A 23,614-nucleotide genomic window follows, 5' to 3' on the forward strand; every position below is an offset into this window, starting at 1 on the left:
CAAAACTGTGCTCTTAGGGAGAAGAAGAGGGAGAGACTGTGGATTTATGCCCTCTAAACCAGAAAGAATCAAAATGTAGTTATTTGCTGTTTTCTGACTCATGTTGAAAATTCTTGTAGATCTAGTGAAGTATAAAGACAATATCCATAGACCAAGGAAACATTTTTGCTTTGAAGTTATCTTTCTGCACCTAAGCACTTCAGTCTAGTTGCTGTAGATGTGCCTACACTTCATTTTTTTTTTCATTTCATCTTAGCTTAAATGGAGAAGAAGGGTGACACACTAAACATAAAGGAATATCATCTCATATATCCTCATCCTTTCCCTCTCACTGGAATGTAATGATGGATGCAGTCTTCTCCTTTCCTACATCCATCGTTCTCTACTTGAGATTACTTCTCATTTAATTTTTAAGTGCCGCTAAAGTCATACTGTTAGTAATCATTTTAATGAATAACATAAGTGAGTGAGCAGTTAAATCAATGTATCGGAGATGAAATCTTAATTAAAATGGTATTTAGCTATGGGAAGTGAGAGCTTTATAATTTATTTTCTATTAAGTTGTTGACTGTTTCACCGAATGCAATTATTTTGTGGTTTTAATCATGATACGAAAGCTGCACTGAATTTACGTTTCTGCATATTTCTGTTCTCCTCCGATGGATATCCTCTATCATGATATTTAAAGGCTCATTTTTAAACACCAGCGCCACATTTTTAGTAATAATTTTCTTTGATCTTGAGATGTTTTAACATCTATTGCAACAGCAGGATACCTTTCTCAAATTTTAGTAAACATTCAGGTAGGATTAAGCACGATTGCACATATTTCAACACACTTTTTCTGACTTGCCCAAAGAAGAATGGAACTGTTTTCATGTGGACTGCAGGTTTAAAACACTGCACATGTGACTCTGCACTTGCACTCATACTAACAAAAAAAGTGTTGTGTAAATTTGAATCTAGCCTTGGAAGACATGGCTGCAATAGTCCTTGAGCTCTTGTTGTAGCATATACTTTGTCTTGATGGAGGACAGAACACCATAATACTTTTCTCTTCCCTCTCCACACACTGGATGACTTTCCTCTCAGCGGGATAAGAGGCTCTTGCAGAACTAAGTGAGTGAGGATCATCAACTTCCCTCAAACACAGTGAACAAAGATCGAGCCATTCACTAGGACTAGATTTTCAAAGCTTTTTATTAACTCAAAGTGGTATGGCAGGCACACAAACCTGTTTCACATGTTCCTGTCATGAAAGTAGTTATGACCAAGAAAAATAGAGTAGATGTGTGATGTCAATGGAAATTACATGAGTATTTTTAGATTCCTCTATGATCTTGAACAATTACATTTTGAAGATGCAAAATGCTGTTCAATACCAGACAGGAATTGGTTAAATAAAATCACCTCAAGCGCAGATTAGTAAAAAATCATGATTAATCTTTAAAACATGAAAAGTTAACCATTCTGCCAGGAGACTCAAGCAGCTTCTGAAAGATGGCATTACTGTTCTACTCACCCCATAACTACACAGCTCATTTAACAAATAACTGACAAACTTAAAAAGGTTTCGAAACAGTGAATTGTGTAGCCCTGTTATTCTATTCACAGATTCATTAAATATGACTGAAGAACTTAGATAGAGTGGTTTTCCTTTGCAAAAGCCATTCTGGTTTGTGACTCTAATAAGGACAATTTGAACCCTATACTTTTGCATGTATGTTAAAATTGTTCAGTTTTCTCTTTCTGAAGTGATGCCTAGCATCTGAAATGCTGCTGTTAACCCCTTTCTTCACCTCTTTGCTTTTTTAAAAGACAGACCTCCTACTCTCAGTGGGAGAAGATGTTTTTAACTGAGAATTTAAATATTGCAGTTGGGTCAGCTGTTCCATTATCAGGTGGTTGATGAATACCAGCAGACCTCGGCGACTCACTGTCCTTTAGTTTGTTATCCTGCATAAACATCTCCTTCTTCTGACATAATAAACATCTCCTTCTTAGTAATCTCCTAAACTTTTCTTCAATATCCTCTTTTCCATTTTGCAGTTTCCCTTTAGTACTTTTGTTCCTTAGGAGTACAATCTGATATGATTTATTTTCCCTCAAGTTTTCTTCTGGTACATTTTCTTGTTTCCTGTTTGCTTTTCAAGTTTTATACTTGTTTTTCATCTAGTATTTTACTTATGGAATAATTTCTTCTCTAGTTTTGAGAGGTGTGTGTTTCAACTGTTTACACCAAAGTACAAATAAAGTTCAGATTTGAGACTATCTGAAACCAATTTGTTATGGTATCATCTTTAGTCTTCTGTCAATGTGCAAACTGAGACTGATGACAGGTGGCCCTCCTCAGGGTTAGGTTCTGGGACCAGTGCTGTTTAATATCCTTGTTGACAACACGGACAGTGAGACTGAGCACATTCTCAGTGAATTTGCCAACACCAAGCTGTGTGGTGTGGTCAATGTGCTGCAGAGAAGGGATGCCATCCAGAGAGACCCTAACAACCTTGAGAGGTGGGCTGGTGCAAACCTTGTGAAGTTCAACAATGGCAAGTGCAAGGTCCTGTACATGGATCAGGGCAATCCTGAGCACAAATACAGGCAGAGTGGAAGTGCATTGAGAGCAACCGTGCAGAGAAGGACTTGGGCGTGCTGGTGGATGAAAAACTGAATATGAACCAGCAAAGTGCACTTGCAGCCCAGAAAGTCAAATGTGTCCTGCACTGCATTGAAAGCAGTGTGGTCAGCAGACTGAGGGAGGGGATTCTCCCACTCTAGTTGCCCAGAGAGGCTATGGATGTCCCGTCCCTGGAAGTGTTCAAGGATGGGTCGGACAGGGCTCTGAGCAACCTGGTCTAGTGGGAGGTGTCCTTGCTCACAGTAGGAGGATTGGAACTAAATGATCTTAAAGGTCTCTTTGAACTCGAACCATTCTATGATTCTACGATTTGAGAAACCTCATTGGTGCTGAATTTATTTTAAATTATTTTTAAGGGTACTTTTATGTGCCTTAGTGTTCTAAATCCAGAAATCAAATAAAAAAATCAATTTTCTCTCTATTAATGCTGCATATCATTTTAGCTGTAATTCTCCACCTTCTTTAAGTGCTGGCAAGTTGCTGGACCTATAGAGGGGTGAAATTAAGTGTTTTTAAACAGATGCTCCAAACTGCTTGTGTAGAAAGAAGGTATCTGTAATCCTGTAAGTATCCTTAAACTTCTTATGTCAACCTTTCTCTGTAGTCACATTAATTACATAATATATATTAGTGACAGGATAAAATTTTATAGACTAGTAAAGAGCTTTAATGGCTCCATAAACATCAGAATGTAAAGGCATATGAAGAGTTCATTGCATACTTTGCAAAACGCAGTCAATTTGACAGATCAATACATAACAAATATAAAGACCATGGCTATTTTCAGGGCAAAAGGACTTCCCAGAGAGAAAGGGACTTGGGGACAGATGCTGCTTATTTTCTTCCTGAGGGGGACAGAAGTTGGGCTTCTCGGAGCCACTGCCACTAGCTGCAGCAGGGGAGCTGCTTCTGCACTTACTCTGTAATAAATGCATGTTCTCTCCTCTGAGCTCATGCATCTGCCATCGTGCTAGGATGCTGCCTGCTGTGTTAATCCACCAATAAAGAGACCTCAGGTCATACAATAATATGTGCTTTTACCTTCTGCCAGTACCCCCAGGACTGCCTATTAATTTTCAAGTCATTGAATTTTCACTTAATGTACTGCAGCTCTCTGAAGCACAGTGAGTTTCTTTATTAACCAGATGATGACGTGTAAAGAAGCGGAAGGGCTCAAAACAAAACACTGCCTTTTATTGAAATAACCATTGAATGTGGAATTATTTACATTTATGTGCAGATACATCTTGACTCAAAGGATGATGATGACTATAAATCAGTTTGCCCCTTATGCTGAGATTCATGCAGCACTGGTTAATCCCCAGGAGGCCCCTACAGAGAGCCCCTGCAAGCAAGGACGTCACCGGGACCAGGGAATTGGGGCCGGGGAGAGACTCAGTGGCCGGCCGACCCTGAAGCCGTGCAAGAAATACGTTGGTTTAAGCCCTAGTCCCGCCGGGACTTATCCGCCTGTCCCCGCCGCCGGGGGCGAGGGCTGTCACCGTGGCTGCTTTTCCTGCTTCGGGCTGGGCGTTGGTGGGCTGTTTGAGGTGGGATTTTTTTTTTTTTTGGTTACTTTCTCCGTAGGTCTTCCGAGAGAGACAGGAGAGAGCAACATAGGAGAGACAGGATGGGAAATTAAAAAAAACCCATGACAACAAACGACTTTAAAAAAGCGCGTTTTGTATGTCGTAGCCAGCCCCGGCGCTTTTCCCAGCGCAGCCCCGCGCATCGCTCGCTTTCCTTCCCCTTCCCCCCCGGGGGCGCTCCGCGGCCGCGCAGAGCCGCCTGCAGTCTCCGCAACGCTCGTTTGCAAGGTGCGCGGAATTCCCGCGGTTGCACTTGCGCGCCAAGCATGCCGCCTCCCTCCGGCACGGCTTTAGCGGCCGCGGCTGGAGGGCGGGCGCCCTCTCCCGCGGCTGGGGGTTACTCCCTTCCCCGCGGCTGCTGTCGCCCGGTCCAAAATCGCTCTGGTGCCGGGCGCGGACCCGCGCAGACCCCGCGAGTGTCCGCGCACATCCCCCGGCGCTTCTCCTCCGGGCCTGCGGGTCTTCGCTTGGCGTGGCCGAGGGGCTGCTTATCAGATTGCAAGCCGCCTTTTGAGTAGCTTAAAAATAATAATTTAAAAGGTAAATATATTTATGTAGCTTTAAATATCTATTTAACATTTTATACATCATGTATATTTATAGGTATTGGAGATCTATTTTACTTCCCTCTTTGGAGAAAATAGCAAATCAATGTTACCCTTTCTCCCAAGCATGTTTCTCTTCTAGTAAAAGAGGCTCCACCTCTGCTAAGGATTGATTCGCCCAGCAGTTTTTAGGATAATTTATGGAGCAACCTGATGAGCCTATTGGGCGAGTTGCTCGGTCCTCGTAGAGTGGATTCCTACCTGTTTGGGTGTTTTATTTTAATTTCTTTTTTCTCTTCCCTTCCCCTCCCCTCCCTCTGCCTGCCGTGTGCCGGGGAGGGGGGGACGGTGGGATTGTCAGGGTCGCTATTCCCCAGCCTCTCCGGAGAAAACTCGGGGAAGGGAGAGCTCCTTCTCGCTCATGGATGCGTGGGGGGGGCCCGCACCCCGCTGGATCGGCCGCCACGGGGCCCGGCTGCTGCTGCTACTGCTGACCGTGCGGCTGGGGAGCGGGTGAGTACGGCGGGGACTCCCGCAGCCTCCCGCCCAGTCTCCGATACCTGTATATCGCGCTCCAGCATAAGCTCAGGAGGAGGTGGGGGCACCGAACGGATTTGGGGATGGGGGAAGCGGGAAGGAGCAATGCTACGCGCCGCGAAACTTAAACATCATAAAATAAATAAATAAATAAATAAAGATCCCAGTGGTCCGACGGCGGCTCCCGCGGGTGGTTGCGGGGGCAGCCCACATCGGCAAAGTAAAACTTCAGCCGCATCCCACTTGTTCGCTGAGCGAGTTGGTGAGTCCGGGCTCAGCCCGGTGCCGGGAACAGCGCGGCCCCCCGCTCAGGGGGCGGCTGGGCCGGAGGTGGCGGCGGCGAGCGGGGAGCCCCACTGCCGGCTCCGGGGACGGGGGCAGCGGGGCAGGCGGCCACGCTGCACGGCCCGGCCCGGCGCGACTCGCTCCCCGCAGCGCCGGCACCGCCCCGCCGCTGCGCCCGCCCGGCCCCGCTAGCTCGCCGGCTGCTGCTGGGAGAGGCAGCTGGAGGTTCGCTGGCGAGCGGCTGCGGCGCCGGTGACTTGCCGGTACGCGCGGGGTGGAGCGGCTAGCAGCAGTGCTCGCTGCCGGTGCTGCCCGAGCAGCGGGGCGTCCTGCGCGGCACCTCCTATGCCCCTGCAGCCCTTGCCAGTGGGATCAGGCCCACGCATGGGATGGTGCCGGGCAGCCGCTCAAGTCCCAGAAGTTGGAAACGTGTGTTTTAATGAGAGTTAGAAAAGGTTCTGAAGGGCTCTGAAGTAAAGACAGTCTGGTACTGCTGTGTAAAGGTGTTATTAAGTTAGCGAAAAGCAACCTAATCATTGAACTCCATTAATAATTCAGAGCTAATGCGAACCATTCCACAGGTTAGACTCTCAGAAAAACCACAAAGCAGTACTGAAAGGGCACTTGACTGTTGCTCAGTGTGTCTTTCTTTTTAATGATGGACCAATTTATCTGACTGTCAGACTCTAGACCCTTTCCCCATACTGAATGATGATGTATCAATATGTGTGAAGTGTGTTGATCTCAGCTCGTGTCTCATTTTCAGAAGGCTGCTGTGTTATGCTAGCCAAAAACACCACTGATTATACTCTTCTTAATCTGTCTCTTTTAAAACCTTGGTGTTTTATGGAAATGTTTTTCAAAAGCATTGATGGAAATTATACCAGTGCAGCTGTGCATCTTCAGAATACTTCTTAATGAACATGTTGAACCTCAGGTATGAAAGAAATGATCAAATGGTTTAAGAGAAAAGAATATGCATGATAATTTATCTGTTCAAAGACTAAGTTACAAAGGAGGAGGACTAACTCCCCCCCCCCCCGCCCTTTTAAAATTTATCATATTGGGATTACATGACTAGGTGTAGATTAGTATGTAGACATCTTATTTACAATAGCATTTATAAATAAGTTGATAAGAAGTCTTCAGTAACAACAAAAAAGATTAACTTACATGCATTATTTTATTTGTGTTGCAGAGCATCTCTGATAAAAAGGAATCTTTGGTATAAGTATCCATGTATCTGAATAAACTATTTTCAAGCTTGCCTTTCATTTAGAGGCTACACAGGAAAATGATGATTGAGAGATTTTTCTTTCCCCCTCCTCTTTTTTTTTTAAGTGGCCACCAATGGACATGTTTTTCAGATCCTGATTCTCTGGTACATAGTGCATTACAACTTAGTGGTGTTTACAGAGAGCTCAGAAGCTGTAGTACTCTTTAGCATCCTGCCACAAAGTAAGATGGAAATACTGTTTTTCTGCTTTTTTGAATGTCTTACTGTAGTTTCAGTCCAAGATTTCCTTAAGTTCAAACTAAAACACAGAAATAGTGGTAGTCTCAAGAATAGACCAGATTGTACCAGTTCTGGCCATTTTTCTACAAACATACTGCAGGAGCCAACCCACCTTTTCAAAACATGTTTTTAAGAGGTTGCAAGATGCATTACTTCTAGTATGCATTTATACAGAAAGTACTTTGTGCCAAGTGTGAGCCAAGTTACTTCAGGTGTAAGAAATGAACCTAAAGCCTAAGCAGAGACATTGGAAGTTGAGTCCGAACAAGAGTTTATCTTTTCAGTGTATTGCCCCAAAAGCTCTAGTGTGAACAAACTTCCCTCACCAGAGCGATTAATTGCAGTTGACCTGTGTCCCGTGACACAAATGTTTTCCCTCAGTCCTGCACATGCAGCGCAGACAGATGACAATGGCCAGTGCACTTGGTGCAACTTCATGAGTCAGTATCTTGAAGGACTATTTTTGTCAATAGTTGAGAGCTCTTCTGTAACAGAAATTGGTCTGTAAGCTTTTCTGTAAGATATGTGCAGGAAAACAGTAGTTACTCAGCAGTCACTGCAGTCTTAAATGTTCAGCAAACCCATTATTCATGTTGAACGAAAATAAATAGATAATACATAGGGAGAGCATAAGAGTTGACAATATAATTATTTCTTTAGTTCTAACCATACAAGTGTCGCATAACTGTAGCCTTTATTCTAATCTATGCTGCTTTAAATGGTATGTGCTGGTCAGCATCCCTAACAGTGTGTTGTAAGCTTAACCTAATTGTAGCTGTATTTTCCCTTTAGTTTTGTAACCTGATGTTCTAAAAAGCAATTACAAATACGCCATTGCAATGTAACTGTTAGCAGGTGCAAATGTCAACTAATATTTTCTCTTCCATTTCAAAGTATCTCTTAGGAAAATACTTGCATAATACCGGCCTATGTTTTCTTCTCCTGTAAATTCCTGGATCAGAGTTAAGCCTGTCATAACAACATGGCTTTCTTAATGCTTGATAATAGTGATTTACTGTTTCATTTGAACATCTGTGATGTTTATTCATTATTATCCTCACTCTTATGTGCATTGTTTATGACGTGACAGTGAAGAACCTGTTATTTAGCAGTCCTAGTTGTTTAAAATATGATATATTTTATTAAAAGTCTCTTAATATTTTCTTTTGTTAGTACCAAAATTTAATGAGACATAAATATTGAGAAATATTTACGTTCTTTGCACAGAATTTTCTTACAGGGGATTCAAAGAAACCCTCAAACTGTGACAATCCATTAAAAAAAAGGCTCTCATAGAAAATTGAACTACATTTTCAATTACTTTTAACTTTCTGTTTGTTAAATATATATTAAATAGGAGCACTCTTCAAGCCTTTTTGAGTTGAACAGAAAAGGTTACAGGTAAGCACTTGTTGACTTCATTAAACTTTTTAATGGATAGATAAGTCTGTCCACAGAATAAATTACAAGGTGTTTGAGAGATCTGTGAATTGTTTTTAAAGCTGTAGAGGAATTGTAATAATCTGGGTTGAATACAACACCTAGTTTCTATGGCCAATGAGTAGGACTAGTTAAATGGTCTTGGTCTATGCACTGACAGTGAGTTGCCTTGGTTTGTGATATAAAAAGTCATGCATGCTAAAAAAGTAATTTATGTTGGACTCACAGAAAAACAATGGTGAGTGTCTCCCAAAGATGAGTGAAGAGCCAATGAGAGGAGAATACTTGGGCTTTCTTAATTACCTGCCTAGCATTCTTGCATTGCATACTAGATTGAGTGTGTACTTAGGTAAAATAACGATATCATGACTTACTTGGTAAAGATCAGCAGAGAAAAGTGATAATCCTAAATGATGGGATGTAGGACACTGATGGGAACCTTTCGAAAGGTAGCGGATGTCAGTGAAACTAACTTTTATTCCTTAATGATTTATCTGAATGACAATACTTTGTAAGGAGTAATTTAGATGCAGTTGAGTTAACCTGGAGATGACATCAAAGTCCCAATGTTGTTTTTTTACAAATGTGAACTAAAAATAGTGTGGTGAGTTCAGTGACCTACTAGGCTATGTAAAAACCAGATTCTACATATGTAAACTTAAAATGATAAATCATGCAACGGCGCCAAACTAATAGTAGTAACTAGAGAAAATAGAATAGTCATCAGCAGTTGACCAGAACAGAACTTACTTCAAAATGAAAACTGAATGACATGGCAATGATAGAAAGAAATAGTTTCTAATATATGCTTTCATTAGTAGATGCTCAAGTCAGTAGGATCTGTTGTGATAATACAGTCTGATAATAGAATGAAGAGAACTGCAGAATTTATCCTGGCTTCTGCATCAGGTGTGTTGCTTCAGTGTATTGCTTCAATCTGTTGCTTCAACTACTCTAAGTCCCCGCATAAAGATTTGATGAGGAGGAATCCAATGAAGTATTGTACAATATTTCTAGTCAGAGGTTTCTCTGACCTCCAGGCAGTGCATCTCTTGCCTTCTTCTATTTTTTTTCCCCAGTAGTACCACCTAGTACATCTGTCTCAGCCACTGGATTCCATGTCCGTCTTGTCATGGGGAAAGCCAGGTGTTGATTCATACCTCTGGTTCTGCAGGGCTACCTCAAGGTGCAGACCCATGACTGCTGATGCTTTTCTGGAATGGTATTTGGTCTACAACTGGTTGGACTTCAACAGAGAAACCAGTAGTTAAAGCTCTTCCTTAGCCTGTGTGCCTCTGCCAAGTTATGCTTTGACAAGAAATCAGAGCACCTAAAATGAATCCTGAAAATTCTTAAAGGAATCAACATTTTCATCAGAAAACATCCTGCTGTTTTCCTCTTTCCTGCCTAGTCTTTCATGATATGTTGTAGATTACATGCTCAGAGAAGCCTCCAGCCCTCTCGGAGATGAGAAGCTGCAGTGCAGTTATATACCTAGCAGTTGTTGCAGGATGAATGATCTAGTCCAAAATGAAAGTTTTATACAAATGTGTCACAAGCAGAGGTACGCTACCCAGAGTGGAATTTTCCATTGACTTGGATTCCCTGCTGCAGTCATACTAACTACTGTCAGAAACTATTGAATTGTTTGTTTGAACAGACCTCAAAAATGGTTAGACTGTATAAATATTAGCATCACTGATGTAGTAGATATACTTCCCTACTGCTACTTCTGAGATAGTCTATTCCAGGATTAGCTCCAGTACTGCTCTGGTGTACCTCATGTTCTTTTTGCTTTCTCCCTTGATCCTCAAATCCTTTTCAGTGTCACCACATCCATCCCTGGTAAGGTGTGGATGGCTAATTCTGTTTCTAAATTTATATGCAATTATTTTCCTGGTTTTCGGGAAGACAAGACATAGTGAATAGGAAAGGTCTGAGGTAACATGAGATATGTCCACTTTGGATTAAGTAATTTGAAGTCTTAAACAGATTGTTAGTTCTTTTCATTTAATATTACTTTCTTCTTATTTAAGGCAGTGTACTGTGAGTGATTAAGCCTTATAATTATTAAATATTATTATTAATGTAATATTATGGTCCAGTTTATTTTTCAGAATAAAGGTCAACTGGATGGAATTTATATTAGGAAAAAGTTGTAACATTAAGTATTAATTTAAGTGGCTAACTATCAGTATAAGTTCTGACAAATGTTTTTTCTTCATTGTCGGATGCCATATTTACATAGCAGAATAGATGTTGTTAAAAATAAAGTACCCTCAATGTTTTCCCTAGGGGTGAAAGGTATTATATCGCACCAGTGTGTTACTGTCAAAAATGTACTGGATTGTGTCAACCCTGCTACAAGTGAGCTATGGACACGTAACAGGTTCTTGCTTTGTCAACGAGGGCCATCCAACTGATGGCCTGCAGGTTGCATTCATCAGGGGACAACTCTGGCAGCTGCAAAGTTTAGTCACCATCTGACAAGAGGTGTAATACTCTTGTTGTAAGAGATATGTGCTACATTTAATACACAATAAATTACAGTAGAGAAGACACCATTTTTACTTTGAGGGCAAGAAAGATAGCAAGCTTTTCATTACATGATTTAGGTATTTACATTAGCTCTCATGGAGTATATTCACCTATTCATAAAATTATTCATTAGTTTCATGGACCTTTGGATTAGTCCATAATTGCCTCATGACAGTTACATTAAAATTTCAGTATAACCCATTCACCATATTTCTCTTGGGGACATGTTGCCATTGTCTAGTTATTGTAGTTGTTTTCTATGATTTCAAGCCAGATTCACCTACATGCCACAATTATGTCATGCAGTTAAGTGCAAGTCTCTGATTCTGCTGCTACTTCAGTCTATACATATTTCTTTGACTCCTCTGGGAAGAGACTGATACCTGTTCAAATTTGTTCCACAACATGAAAGTATTTCAAATAAGCTTGTTTTTGCGAAGGGCTGTAGTAGATTTCTAGTTACCTGAAGATTTTGCAGGAAATATGCCATGAATTGTGTTAGAACAAATGTTCACATGAATATGTTGAAATACCAGGAGGTTAAATGACTAAAAACTCCCTATAAAGGGGAGCTCATGTTATATATATTTCATGAGATGCTAGTGACTTTGTAAAGTAGGATTCTAACAAAGTTGATTTTGCAATTTGATGAATCTTACAGTGACTTTGGAATGACATTTAGTTAGAGTAACTGCTTTTTATTGAGATCACGGTTCTCAGTATTCATTTCTGCTAGGTTTAAGTCTAGTTCCAGTGCGGAAAGCATTTCTTGGATCAAAACACTTAACCTATCAACAATGTATCAGTTGATTCTGAACTTGATGACAATTAACCTTTCATCAGTCAAGTGTAGATAGAGATCTTCAGTCTGTTGAACAGGGTGCTGACATATGACACATGGGTTTATGTGCGTTTATCTTTTTGTAATGATCCTAGCCTGAGACTCTCAGAAGATCTGATAGTGCCGTGATTATAATGTGTTGCTCTAGAGAGGTCATGCCTTTTCATCACCATGTCCTTCCTTAGCAATTTAAGGATATTTTGTCCTTTATTTAAGACCATTTGTCCCTTTTCAGTTCTAGCTACTCGAGCTTATCATTTGCTATCATTATCCTTTTATCTTCTGTTCTCTGAATCTTCTTTTATTCCCTGATGGATGAATAGTGGAATAAGGCTGTTTACATTTTAATTATTTGATTGCATGGTCTGGCCAAAGCCCACAAAGAAGGTAAAACGTACCAACTGAGAAGATAAGACTTAACAATATGTTTCTAGGTTTCATTCAAATCCATCTGAAATAAATCTCCCTAAGAATTTTAGTAGGATTAGACTTCAGTTTCAGTCAAGGCACTACAGATTATCCTAAAGCCTATGGATACATTTTTGTTGCATACAATGGCTTGAAGGCTCTCCTTCAAAGACATTTTGTAGAGGAAGATGAATATATATTTGTTTAAAAATTTTGCAGTGACAAAATGCTCTTGATCTCTCAGATTAAAATATAGTTGGCATAAAGGCTTCTACTAATTTTTCAGCAAACATTAGAAATGTTTGTACTAGAAAAAAGGAAAGACTCACTTGCTGAAGATAATGTGTACTTTCAAATACTTTCCCAGGCAAAAAACTACATTAACATATTGTAGTTATGATTTTCTCCAAACAAAGGAAGAGATATATGTAGACAGCAGGTGTGAGTGTTATGATCAATTCATCACCCAGTTTTTGTATGTCAAAAGAAAACACACAACACATTCTGCAAGTTTGAAGGCATGATGTGGAATAATTGGTGTGAGGAAAGAGATGCGAGAAGTGTCCCCAATTTCCTTATGTGTCTGAGGTGGAAGAAGAACTGCTAAGAGCATCGTGACTTACGTCAGGAATAGTGTGACCAGCAGGACCAAGGAAGTGATTGTCCTCCTCTGCTTGGCACTGGTGAGGGTGCACCTCGGATACTGTGTTCAGTTCTGAGCCCCTCACTACAAGAAGACATGAAAGGACTCTGGAGCATGTCTAGAGACAGGCAATGAAACTGGTGAAGAGTCTGGAGAATAGATCTGATGACGAGTAGCTGAGAGAACTGGGGATGTTTAGCTTAGAGAAGAAGAGACTGAGAGGAGGCTGAGATACATGGTTTAGTTTAGTGATGGACTAGGCAGTGTTAGGTTAGTGGTTGTACGCAATGATCTTAAAGGTCTTTTCCAATCATAATGTATTCATGATTCTATGAAACCTAATATTAGCATAGCCTTTCCTGAAGACTGTGTTTTTAATTCCAGCCATGTTGAAAGATTATTTTTACCAAGTTCATATGTTTGTGTGCAGGGCTGCTGTTCAGAGCGAGCTGGAGAGGATGAGGAAATGGATTGACAGGAGCATTATAAAATTCATCAAGGATAAGTGCTAAGTCCTGCACCGCGGTAGGAAGCTTTCCACAGCAGAACAGCCTGAGGACTAGCTGGCTGGGGAGCAACTCTACCAAGAAAAACCTGAAGTTCCTGGTAGATAGGATGCCGCCATGGCAACAGGGAAGGCCAGAAGCCTCCTGGTCTGTGTAATGTCTCCCCCTGCTCAATGCGTGTGAAACCACATCTAGATACTGCATCAGTTTTGGCTTTAAACTGGAGGGAGCTCAGCAGAGGGCTACCAAGGTCATCAGGCAGGAGCACTTGCCCTGTGAGGAGAGGAATGTTCAGCCTGGAGAAAAGCGAGCTTTGGGAGGACCCGAAAACAACCCCCAGCACTTATGAGGAGGTCATGGAGAGGAGACTTTTTCACAGTGGTGTACGATAAGAGGATGAGGAACACTGATGATGAATTGCAACAGGGGAAATACCAACTAGGTCTAAAGAAAAAAATTCACTGTGAGGATAATTAAACAATGGAACACGTTGCCCAGTGAGGTTGTGAGATTTCTGTCCATAGAATTTTCGAAGGCCTGAACTAGATTAAGTTCTGGTCATCCAGGTCTGAATTCAGCATTGGCCCTGCTTTGAGTAGAAGTAGAGTTCTCAAGATCCCTTCTAAACTGTGGAAAAGATCAGCAATCAGTTTGAGTTTTGATGTTTTTGTGTTCTTGTGTTTTGGGTTGATTTTTTTTTTTGTGTGTGTGTGCAACATTCTTCATTTCTATAATAGATTGGGGGGCAGATACTTAGTTGCTTCCATCAGCTCTACAAAACTCGGAAGAACATTTTTGTGACCACATGTGAAGTTAAAGAGCTATTTATCCTAGATGATCAAAGTGAGATAACTATACTAATCAAGCTGAATATGTTTCAAAATCCATTAACTGTGAACTGGTACAGAGAATTACCTGTACTTGGACAGATAGATATGACGAACATTTTCAATTGATTTCTGGACTGCAACTTGATAGGAATAGAGGTGACTGTTATATGGGTCTGAGCGTATCAATATTTGGATGAACTTTCAAGGAGAGGAGATTAACTCTGTTATATGAGAAGACTGATGGATAAAGAATATCTGTGATGCTTTGAGTCCAGATGATAATTTTTTTGAGATCATTAAAAGCCATTTGAATTAATAGCAACTTTGACCAGTGTAATTTCAAATAGTATGTCACACTATCTAAAAGTTGAATTGTAGGAGAGCAGCTTGTATGCATCTCAGAACAAAACTGTTCTTCTGGAATGCATCTTTAAAAACACTTGCTTATCTTAACATTTAAAATTCACATTTCTGTGAGTCTTCTTTGCAGTCAGGTTGTGCCTTTATTAAGTGCTCAGAGTTAAGTCTGGTTGTATTCGGTAATTTCTGTTTGGTTTAGTTTTTGTTATATTAGTACCACAGTGATGTTGAAGATTGTTTTATAAGAACTATGATAATACTTTTAAGAGAAGATCTTGCTGGGTCTAAAATTAATTGTGCTGAAGTTATTGAGTGTGGGGAAAAAGGTTTCATATATTTCAGAGATGTACTTCAGAACTGCAGTGACTCAAAAGAGCTTGATCACGTGATGATTGTGCTATCTATTAAGATATCACAAGTTTGATAGCCTAAACACTCAGATATCTAGGCAACACTTTTCAATACAGGGGATGAACAGCAGGTATACCTACTTTTATTATGTCAATGCTATGATCGTTCATTTTTTTTTAAAAAAAAAGTCACTTATTGAATGCTAAGTGAACTTCTTTGTGTAGCTTATCCTAAAATATTTCTTTCTGTATAAGAATTTCTAATATTTCTTTCCACACTTTTCCTTGATAATGTTACTGTTGTCTGAAAAGTCCAGTTTCATCCTTTCAATATGAAACTAGTACTCAGGAAGAACTCAGGAAGGAAGAGAAGAAGGAAACAGTCAGGAAATTCTAAATAACCAGACAAACATGAAAACAGAAAAGGTTAAGAGCACAAGACAGTACATGTATCCAAAAGACAAATTAACCCAACATTACATGGTAAGTATGTTGAAAAAAAAGATGTAGGGAATCAGTAAAATACACTTCAGAGGGAAATTCATTTTGACACACAAAAGAATACGTCAAAGTCTGGTAAGGCAGAAAGAGGGAGAAATATAAAAGCATCTGAATTGGAATGGGTGGGGGGAAGAGAAAGACTTTTATCAAGAGAGTGTCTAAACCAGTTTAAGAAGGATAACGGTGAAGAAATATACCAGTGGCTCTGTATCTCATGGAATAAGAGTAGCAAGTAGTGCTTTCTGGAGATACATTTTCAATATCTGAATTTCTTTGCTTGCACTTACACTTATTTTCCCAGGAATTTTCTGCAATGTGTAAAGCATATCAGTGAAGAAGCTGATGATGAAATTCAAAAGAGAATTTCTTTCTGCAGAAGTGTAATAAAACTGATGAGCATAGACTTAGCCATCAAGTTTGGAAGATAAATCTTGACAAATATTTCAACCATCCACTACTGATAGCTAACATTGGAAGTAAGCTTTCAAGAAAATATTTTGAAGAAAAATGCAACTGTGTCCTATTCTAGGAGTCTTGACTATGTGGTCTTGCTGCTGCTGAAAAGAAGTAATGTTTGTATATGTGCAGGATTTTTGATCTGTTTTCAGCTTCTGAAGGACACTACAAGTCTGTCTGAGGCCCTTGTTTTATCTTAGGAAGATCCAAGGAAATATGTAAATATGTATTTTAAATTGCTGACATAAGAGTAATTACTCATTCCTATCATGTTGAAGCTGCATTTTCCTCTCCCTGTTAGATAGTTTATTCTGTCTCAGGAACTGCCTATATTTATAATCCTTTTAGAGTCTGGAGTTTCATCTGTACTTGATCCTATGCTTTGGTCATTCACATCACACCTGCCTAAATACTTGCTTTTTCATCTTCTGAATTAGAACCATCACCAGCCTCTGTAAAGATGTCTGACTGTGGATGCTGGGATGCCAGTGACCATGTTTTGTTTTTCAGCAATGCTAGATCTTTTTTCATGTGTGAAATTTGCCTAGGTCAGATGACCTCTGAACTCTTATTGATGGGACCATAAAATATGCTTCTTTACCACATACAAGGATGTCATGTTCAGTATTCTGGAGTAAGATACTGTCTAGTTAGATGTCTGTGGTTGGAAAACGTTTCCTGGTAACCTCTCTCTTCACTGACTTCTTATGAAGCATTATCTTGTTAAGTGCAGTATTTTGACAAACTTCTGAACCTTTATTACTGCTAAAAATGTAAATCCCATGTTTACAACTTGAGAAACATTACCATTCTGTCCAAAAGTTGAAAGAAATGGTATTTCTTTTAAAGTATTGGAAATAAGGGTTAAATTCTGTTAGACTTGGACAAAGAACATAACTATAATATGCTGGGAAGCACTGCCAAGAGAATAGCAGTTGTCTTAAGTCATGTTCTGAGATTCAGATGAACATAAATGTACCCTACCCTTGTATCACTAAAACTCCCAAAGCAACTGCTTTTGGCTGCTGTTGGAGAAGATCCTCAGTAAAGAGAACAAACACAACTCAACATTGTTTTCATTCACATTTGGAAGGCAAAAATGAAAAAGATACGTCCTTTTGAGCTCTTTCAGCATAGAAATTATCTGACACAGTGCTATTCCTTCATATTTATTTATTAAATGATCATCAGGATGTTCCTTGTATGGAAGGATCACTTTATCTCCAAATAGACAAAGCCACTTAGAAGGGCTTTTTAAACCTCATGACCACTGAGGACATGGCTGAGTTGTTTGCACGCAGTCATGAAGTGTCAGTGGAGGTAACTAAGGTTCACTGCTCAGTCTACTTCTCCAGAAGTCTATGGCTTCCCCATATATACTCCTTGGAAGACTGGATTCCCTTGATGCATTGAGTGGGAATGGAATCCTGGGAATAAACAAATAAATTAACTCTTAGCTCTTTAAGTACTCCCACCTGTGTTACATGTGTACTTCTGTGTGCAATACTTTGAGATGTATGATGCAAATAGCAGTAGGAGCACTTGTATGATATCCATTTTTATTTCCAGTTCATTACATAACATGGCAGATGTTAATTGGAACTTTATGCTCATGTGATTGGCTTTTCTCATATTTAAAGGAAAATAAAGACCTATGATATTAATGTCTGAAGATTAACATGTTGCCTGATGTTGAAAAGACTTATTTAGTCATAAGTCACTTGTGCTCAGGGATTTATTAGTCATAGTAATATCTCTAATTAGTTGAAGGACAATGAGTATAATTAGGGCACTTTTTGCCTAGTTACTGTTATCTATGTACATGCAGTTTGCTGTTTAGTTTATGAGGGTAGTTTAAGTACCACAACAACAAATGTGTTAAGAGGTGAAATCTCTTTCTTATTTATAAAATCATCAAAAATTAAGATTAACACCTGTGGTAATATATGTAAAATAGTACAGTGCAATGAAACAGAAATGTTTAAATGTTTGATATATTTTTTGTTCCAAACCGTTATCTCTTTAGACATTCTGAAAAAGACCTACTGAGTGAACTTTGTTGTAAAAAAAAATACATTTTAGAGTAAATGGAGAGAGAATCAAACATTATGTCTGCGTATAGTGAAGTAACCTTTAGATGAACTTGGAAAAAAGAAGAATTCCTCTTTAATTAAGTTTGCTTTTCTACCTCTGGTTGTGAGAGTTAGGATAAAGTGCTACTGTTAAAGTAATGGTGGAGTTAATTGCTGTTAATCATCATGTGTTTGTAAAAGAAATAAAAATATGTTCATTGTAAGTTAATTGTTACTATGTATTTGAATTGCATACCTGGATTTAATATTTTATTTTCTGGTTTGGAATGAAATTTGCTGTCTTCTGTCTTTCCTTCTGCCCCATTCCAAATGTTGAAGAAAAAACTGGGCTTCACAACATGATACAAACAGAAACTTGGATGAAAAGTCAACAATTTTGAAACTTCTTCTATTCCAAAGTGAATGTTTCGTTAAATAACATGGTTTAACAGCCTTGGTTAGATCCTCATAACACTATCTCCACGGATTCTGATAATTGTGTAAATCTGAAAGGATTGAAACAGAGTAGTTAAAATCTAATTAGTATGACAAAGATCGGTAATTCAGATTTCTATAAATGAATGTGTACACAGTGTCTACCCTGTTGTCTTGTCTGTCTAGGTGCACTTCTGGGGGAGCTTTACACAGCTTCTCTAATCTGCAAGCACTGTGCAGACTTTCTATATATTCTGGTCACTTCCTTTTTCTAGCCAGCATGATTGCTTTCTATCTCTGTACTGTGTCTGCACGTCAGTGACTACAGCTTAGGAATCAAAAATGTAGAACTCTTTGCCACCAGCACTGAAGAGATGTTATAATCTTTAGTACTTTTAGTCTTAAGTACATTTTAAAGAAAAGTTAGAAAGTTGGTATTCTAGTTGTGAGATAGGTTAATCACAGTCAATTATCTCTGAAAAGGCCAGTAAGGTAGGAATAGAGAGGGTAAGAATAGCTCATTTCACTGTGTAGAACAATATTCTAGTTCCTCTGTGTTTGGTTATATTAAGTTCTGATAACCAGCATTGCATTGCTGGTTTAGCTAAGGGATTAGTGAGCCACATAGTGTACTGGTATGGAAGTCTAGTATATTTTTTTTTCTACCAGGTGTCACTTTTTTTCTAGTGTAAAATATTTTCTAGATAAAACCAGATGGTTCCCTGTAAATAGTAGGAAATGCACATTTTAAACAGAGACTCTTGTCAGACACGAATATTATCTCTGATGAAAATGCCTCCTTAAACAGATTTACTTAGTAGGGGCTGTAAAAGCTGTTGGATGTTGGGATGATTTTTTTTCCCTCTCTCCCTGGAACTGCATTATTAAGAGCTTTCCATAAATTGTCAGTGTCCTTATCTGTATACCTTGTTGTTTTAAAACTAGAGGAGGACCAGAGGTCCACCAGTCAAAAAGGACAAAAAGTGAAAATCTGAAGTGTATTTGTATGTGTTTTGGGGTTTTGTTGTTTTTTTTATTTGGTGGTTTGTTGTTTTTTTTTTTTTTCTTTATTCTGGTTAATTTCAAATTTATTTAAATCTAATAAATAGCAGAAAAGAGAAAAGTGAAGAGGAGGTTGATCAGAGAGGTTGTAGATTTTACATCCTTGGAGGTCTACAAAATCCAACCTGCTCAAGCCCTGAGCAATCTGCTATGACCTCAGAGCTGCCCCTGCTTAGAGCAGGAGACTGGACTAGAGACCTCCCATGATCCCTTCCCATCTGAGTTGTCCTGTGAATCTGTAAATAAAATTAAGAACTCTTCAAAATGTGGAGATATTCAAGTGACTGTGAGTCAAGGTACCATAGTTGTAACTCCTCTTGGGTTTAGATGGGAATGGTATGACATCTTGTACTTACCATTTTGGTTAAATCAATGCTGTTCTAATAGCAATGTGGAAAGAACATTGAAGTCACATTGTCATTGTGACTTGAGATTCTCTGCAAATAATTGGACTGATCCTGAAAGTCGGGTGCCTTGGGTCTGTACAGAATTCTGGTAGTTTCTACTGTTTGTGGGATGGAGGACAAAGAGAGGAAGAAGAAAAGGTCAGTTTTGGAGTGGGTACGTCTCTTTGCTTGGGGAGGTGCTTATAAATGAAGTTTTACTCCTCTTCATCTTAATGCCCCTGGGGAAAGGCTGGGATTGCTTCTGCATTCTTAGCAATGATAAACTTAATTTAAACAATAGTTAGATCATCTAGAATCTTAGAATTATAGAATGGGAGGAGTTGTAAGAGACCTTTAGAGATCATCTAGTCCAAGCCCCCCTGCTCAGGCAGGTCACACAGGCACACATCCAGGCAAGATTTGAAAACCTCCAGAGGAGATTCCACACCCTCTCTGGGTGGCCAGTGCCAGGACTCTCTCACACTCAGTAGAACAGTTTTTCCTTATATTTAAATGGAACTTTCTGTGTTCCAGATTCTTTTCATTGTCCTTTGTCCTGTCACTCGAGACAACAAAAAGTGCCATCCCATCCTCTTGACATGCACTTTTTAAATACTTGAAAGTATTAATGAGATCCTCCCTCAGTCTTCTCTTCTCCAGGCTGAACAGCCTCAGTTCCTGCAGCCTTTCTTCATATGAAAGATGTTCTAGTGCTGTGATTATCTTGGTGGCCCTGTGCTGGACTCTCTCCAGAAGTTCCCTGTCCCTCTTGAGCTGAGGAGCCCAGAACTGGACACAAGACTCCAGATGAGGCCTCACCAGGGCAGAGTAGAGGGGGAAAAGAACCTCCCTTGACCTGCTGGCCACATTCTTCTTGATGCATCCCAGGATGCCATTGGCCTTCTTGGCCATGAGGGCACATTGCTGGCTCACGGTGAGTTTATTGTCAACCAGGACTCCCAAGTCTCTCTCTGCAGAGCTGCTCTCCAGGCGGTCAACTCCCAGCCTGTCCTGGTGCATGGGGTTGTTGCTTTCCAGATGCAGGACTCTGTACTTGTCCTTGTTAAACCTCATGAGGTTCCTCTCTTCCCAACTCTCAAGCCAGTTGAGATCCCGCTGAATGGCAGCACAGACTTCTGGGGAATCAGCCAGTCCTCCCAGTTTGGTGTCATCAGTGAACTTACCTACGGTACACTATATCCCCTCATCCAGGTCACTGATGAAGTGTGGAACAAGACTGGCCCCAGAACCAATTCCAGCTTGATTCTGTGCCATTGATCACCACCCTCTGGGCTCTGTCATTCAGCCAGTTCTCGATCCACCTGACTGTCCACTCATCCAAGCCACACTGCCTGAGCTTTCTGATGAGGATGTTAGGGGGAGAGTGTCGAAAACCTTGCTGAAGTCAAGGTACACAACATCTGCTCTCCCCTCATCTAGCCAACCACTTATGCCATTATAGAAGGCTATCAGGTTGGTCAAACAGGATCTCTCCTTGATGAATCTGTGTTGACTCACCTTGATAATCATCTTTTCCTTCATATGTTTAATAACAACACTGAGCAGTTGTTCCATCACCTTTCCAGGGATGGAGGTGAGACTGACCGGCCTGTAGTTTCCTGCGGTGTCCTTATTGCCCTTTTTGAAGACTGGAGTGACATTGGCCCTTCTCCACATCATGGTTTAGGCCTATCAGGGAACAAAAGACCACGATTAGCCTCAATTCCTCTAGACTTGAGGATTGCCAAAGTGCAGGGAGAGCTTAATTACTGCTTAAGGTTCAGGACAAAACAGACCAGGCTACTCGGCTTGGGGGAGAAAACAGAAAATAATTTAAGGCAATACCAACTGAAATAACCATAAAACCCCAAAACATGACCAAAATAAAACAACACAGAGTGGTACAACAATGAAGAGTCCGACCAGCCCTTTAAGAACACCTTCTCCCCACTCCTCCCCTCTTCCTGGGCTCCTCCCCCACTGAATGGCCCAGGGGGGCAGGGAGGGAGGGATTTCAGTCAGTCTATTCCTGATAGCTTCTGCCATTGTCCTTCCTCAAGGCAGGTGGGCTCCGCACCCGTCCTCCCTGCAAGTCCGTGGGGTACCTCACACACACGGCAGCCCTGCTCTGACGCACATTTATTCCAAAGGCTGCAACTCCTTTCTGCCTTTTGTGGGGGTTGCTGCTCTGCGGCATGCAGGCTCTCCAGCATGGCCTGCACCATGGCCACCTCCCCACACAATCCCTCGCCTGTCCAGGTGCGCTCACATGGAGTTACTGGTGGCTCTCAGTCCTGCCATGGCCCTGCATAGGTTGCAGGGGTACAGCCTGCATTCTCGCCATGGCTTGCAGAGGGGTCTCTGCTCTAGTGCTCCTCCTTTCTTCCTCCTCTGACTGTAGGGTCTGCATTGTCGCCTCCATCTTGTATCACTCTTACACCTCCTGCCAGCACTTCAAATTCCCATCCCTAAATAGTGATCGCAGAGGCACCAGACTGGCCCAGCCAGGCTGGAGGTGAGTCTGAACCCAGGAGCTAGGGGAAGTCCAAAAACTCTTTACCGGGTCTTCACTGCAAGCCGCTCCCCCTGTTACCAAGCAGAAGCTGCTCCTTGCTAAACCATGACACTCCAGTCCTCAGTCACCTCACCTGTCCTTCATGAATGTTCAAAAATGATGGAGAGCAGCTTAGCAACCACATTAGCCAACTCCCTCAGCACTCTTGGATGCACCCCATCAGGTCCCGTTGACTTATGAGCGTTATGCTTGCCCAACAAGTCTTTAATCTCTTCCTCATCCACCAAGGTCAAGTCCTCTGCTGTCCAGGCCATCCTATTATCCTTGCTGGACTGGGCTTCCCAAGGGCTGGCCTTGGCCGTAAAGACTGAAGCAAAGAAGACATTCAGTAGTTCAGCCTTCTCTGCATCCTTGGTCACTAGAGCACCCTCCTTGTTCAGCAGTGGGCCACATTCCCCTAAATATTCCTTTTGCTGCTGATGTATCTGAAAAACCTGTTCTTATTTTCCTTTAGTTTCTTGGCCTGCTTTAATTCTAAAAGGACTTTAGCTTTTCTGGTTGCAGCCCTGCATGCTCTAGCAAAGCTTCTATACTCTTCCCAAGAAACCAGGTCCTTTTTCCACCTCTCATAGATGGCTACTTTCTCTCTGAGTTGTCCAAGCAGAATCTTGCTCATCCATGGAGGCCTCCTGTCTCCTCTTCCCTCTTTTCTACTTGTGGGGACACATTGAACTGGGACTTGGAGAAAGTGGTGCTCAAAGATCCACCAGTTCTCTTGGGCACTTCCACCATCTAGGATCTTATCCCACGAGATGCCTCCAAGCAGCTGGAAAAGGCCAAAGTCAGCTCATCTGAAATCCAGGGTTGCAATCCTGCTTGGTGTCCTGCTTCTTCCACACAGGATCTTGAACTCCACCATCTCACGATTACTGTAGCCAAGGTTGCCTCCAACCTCCACATCCTGAACCAGACCCTCTTTATTTGCTAGCACAAGCTCCAACAGCACACCCCTCTGTCGTGGTTTAGGCCCATCAGGGAACAAAGACCACGATTAGCCTCGAGTACCAAAGAGGCTGAGGATTGCTTAAGGGCAGGGAGAGCTTAATTGCCGCTTAAGGATCAGGACAAAACAGACCAGGCTACTCGGTTTGGGGAAGAAAA

General features: G+C 41.0%; 1 protein-coding gene across 1 annotated transcript in view; it reads left to right on the forward strand.

The window, feature by feature from the left end:
• Positions 1-5,193: 5,193 nt before the first annotated feature.
• Positions 5,194-23,614, forward strand: part of GABRG1 (gamma-aminobutyric acid type A receptor subunit gamma1) — a 60,072-nt gene continuing 41,651 nt past the window's right edge. The window contains exon 1 of the mRNA XM_061992710.1: positions 5,194-5,285. Within this exon, the coding sequence (XP_061848694.1) occupies positions 5,194-5,285 (92 nt within the window). The remainder of the gene's footprint in view (positions 5,286-23,614) is intronic.

The sequence above is a fragment of the Colius striatus genome, chromosome 3, assembly GCF_028858725.1.
Source record: "Colius striatus isolate bColStr4 chromosome 3, bColStr4.1.hap1, whole genome shotgun sequence".
NCBI lineage: Eukaryota > Metazoa > Chordata > Aves > Coliiformes > Coliidae > Colius > Colius striatus.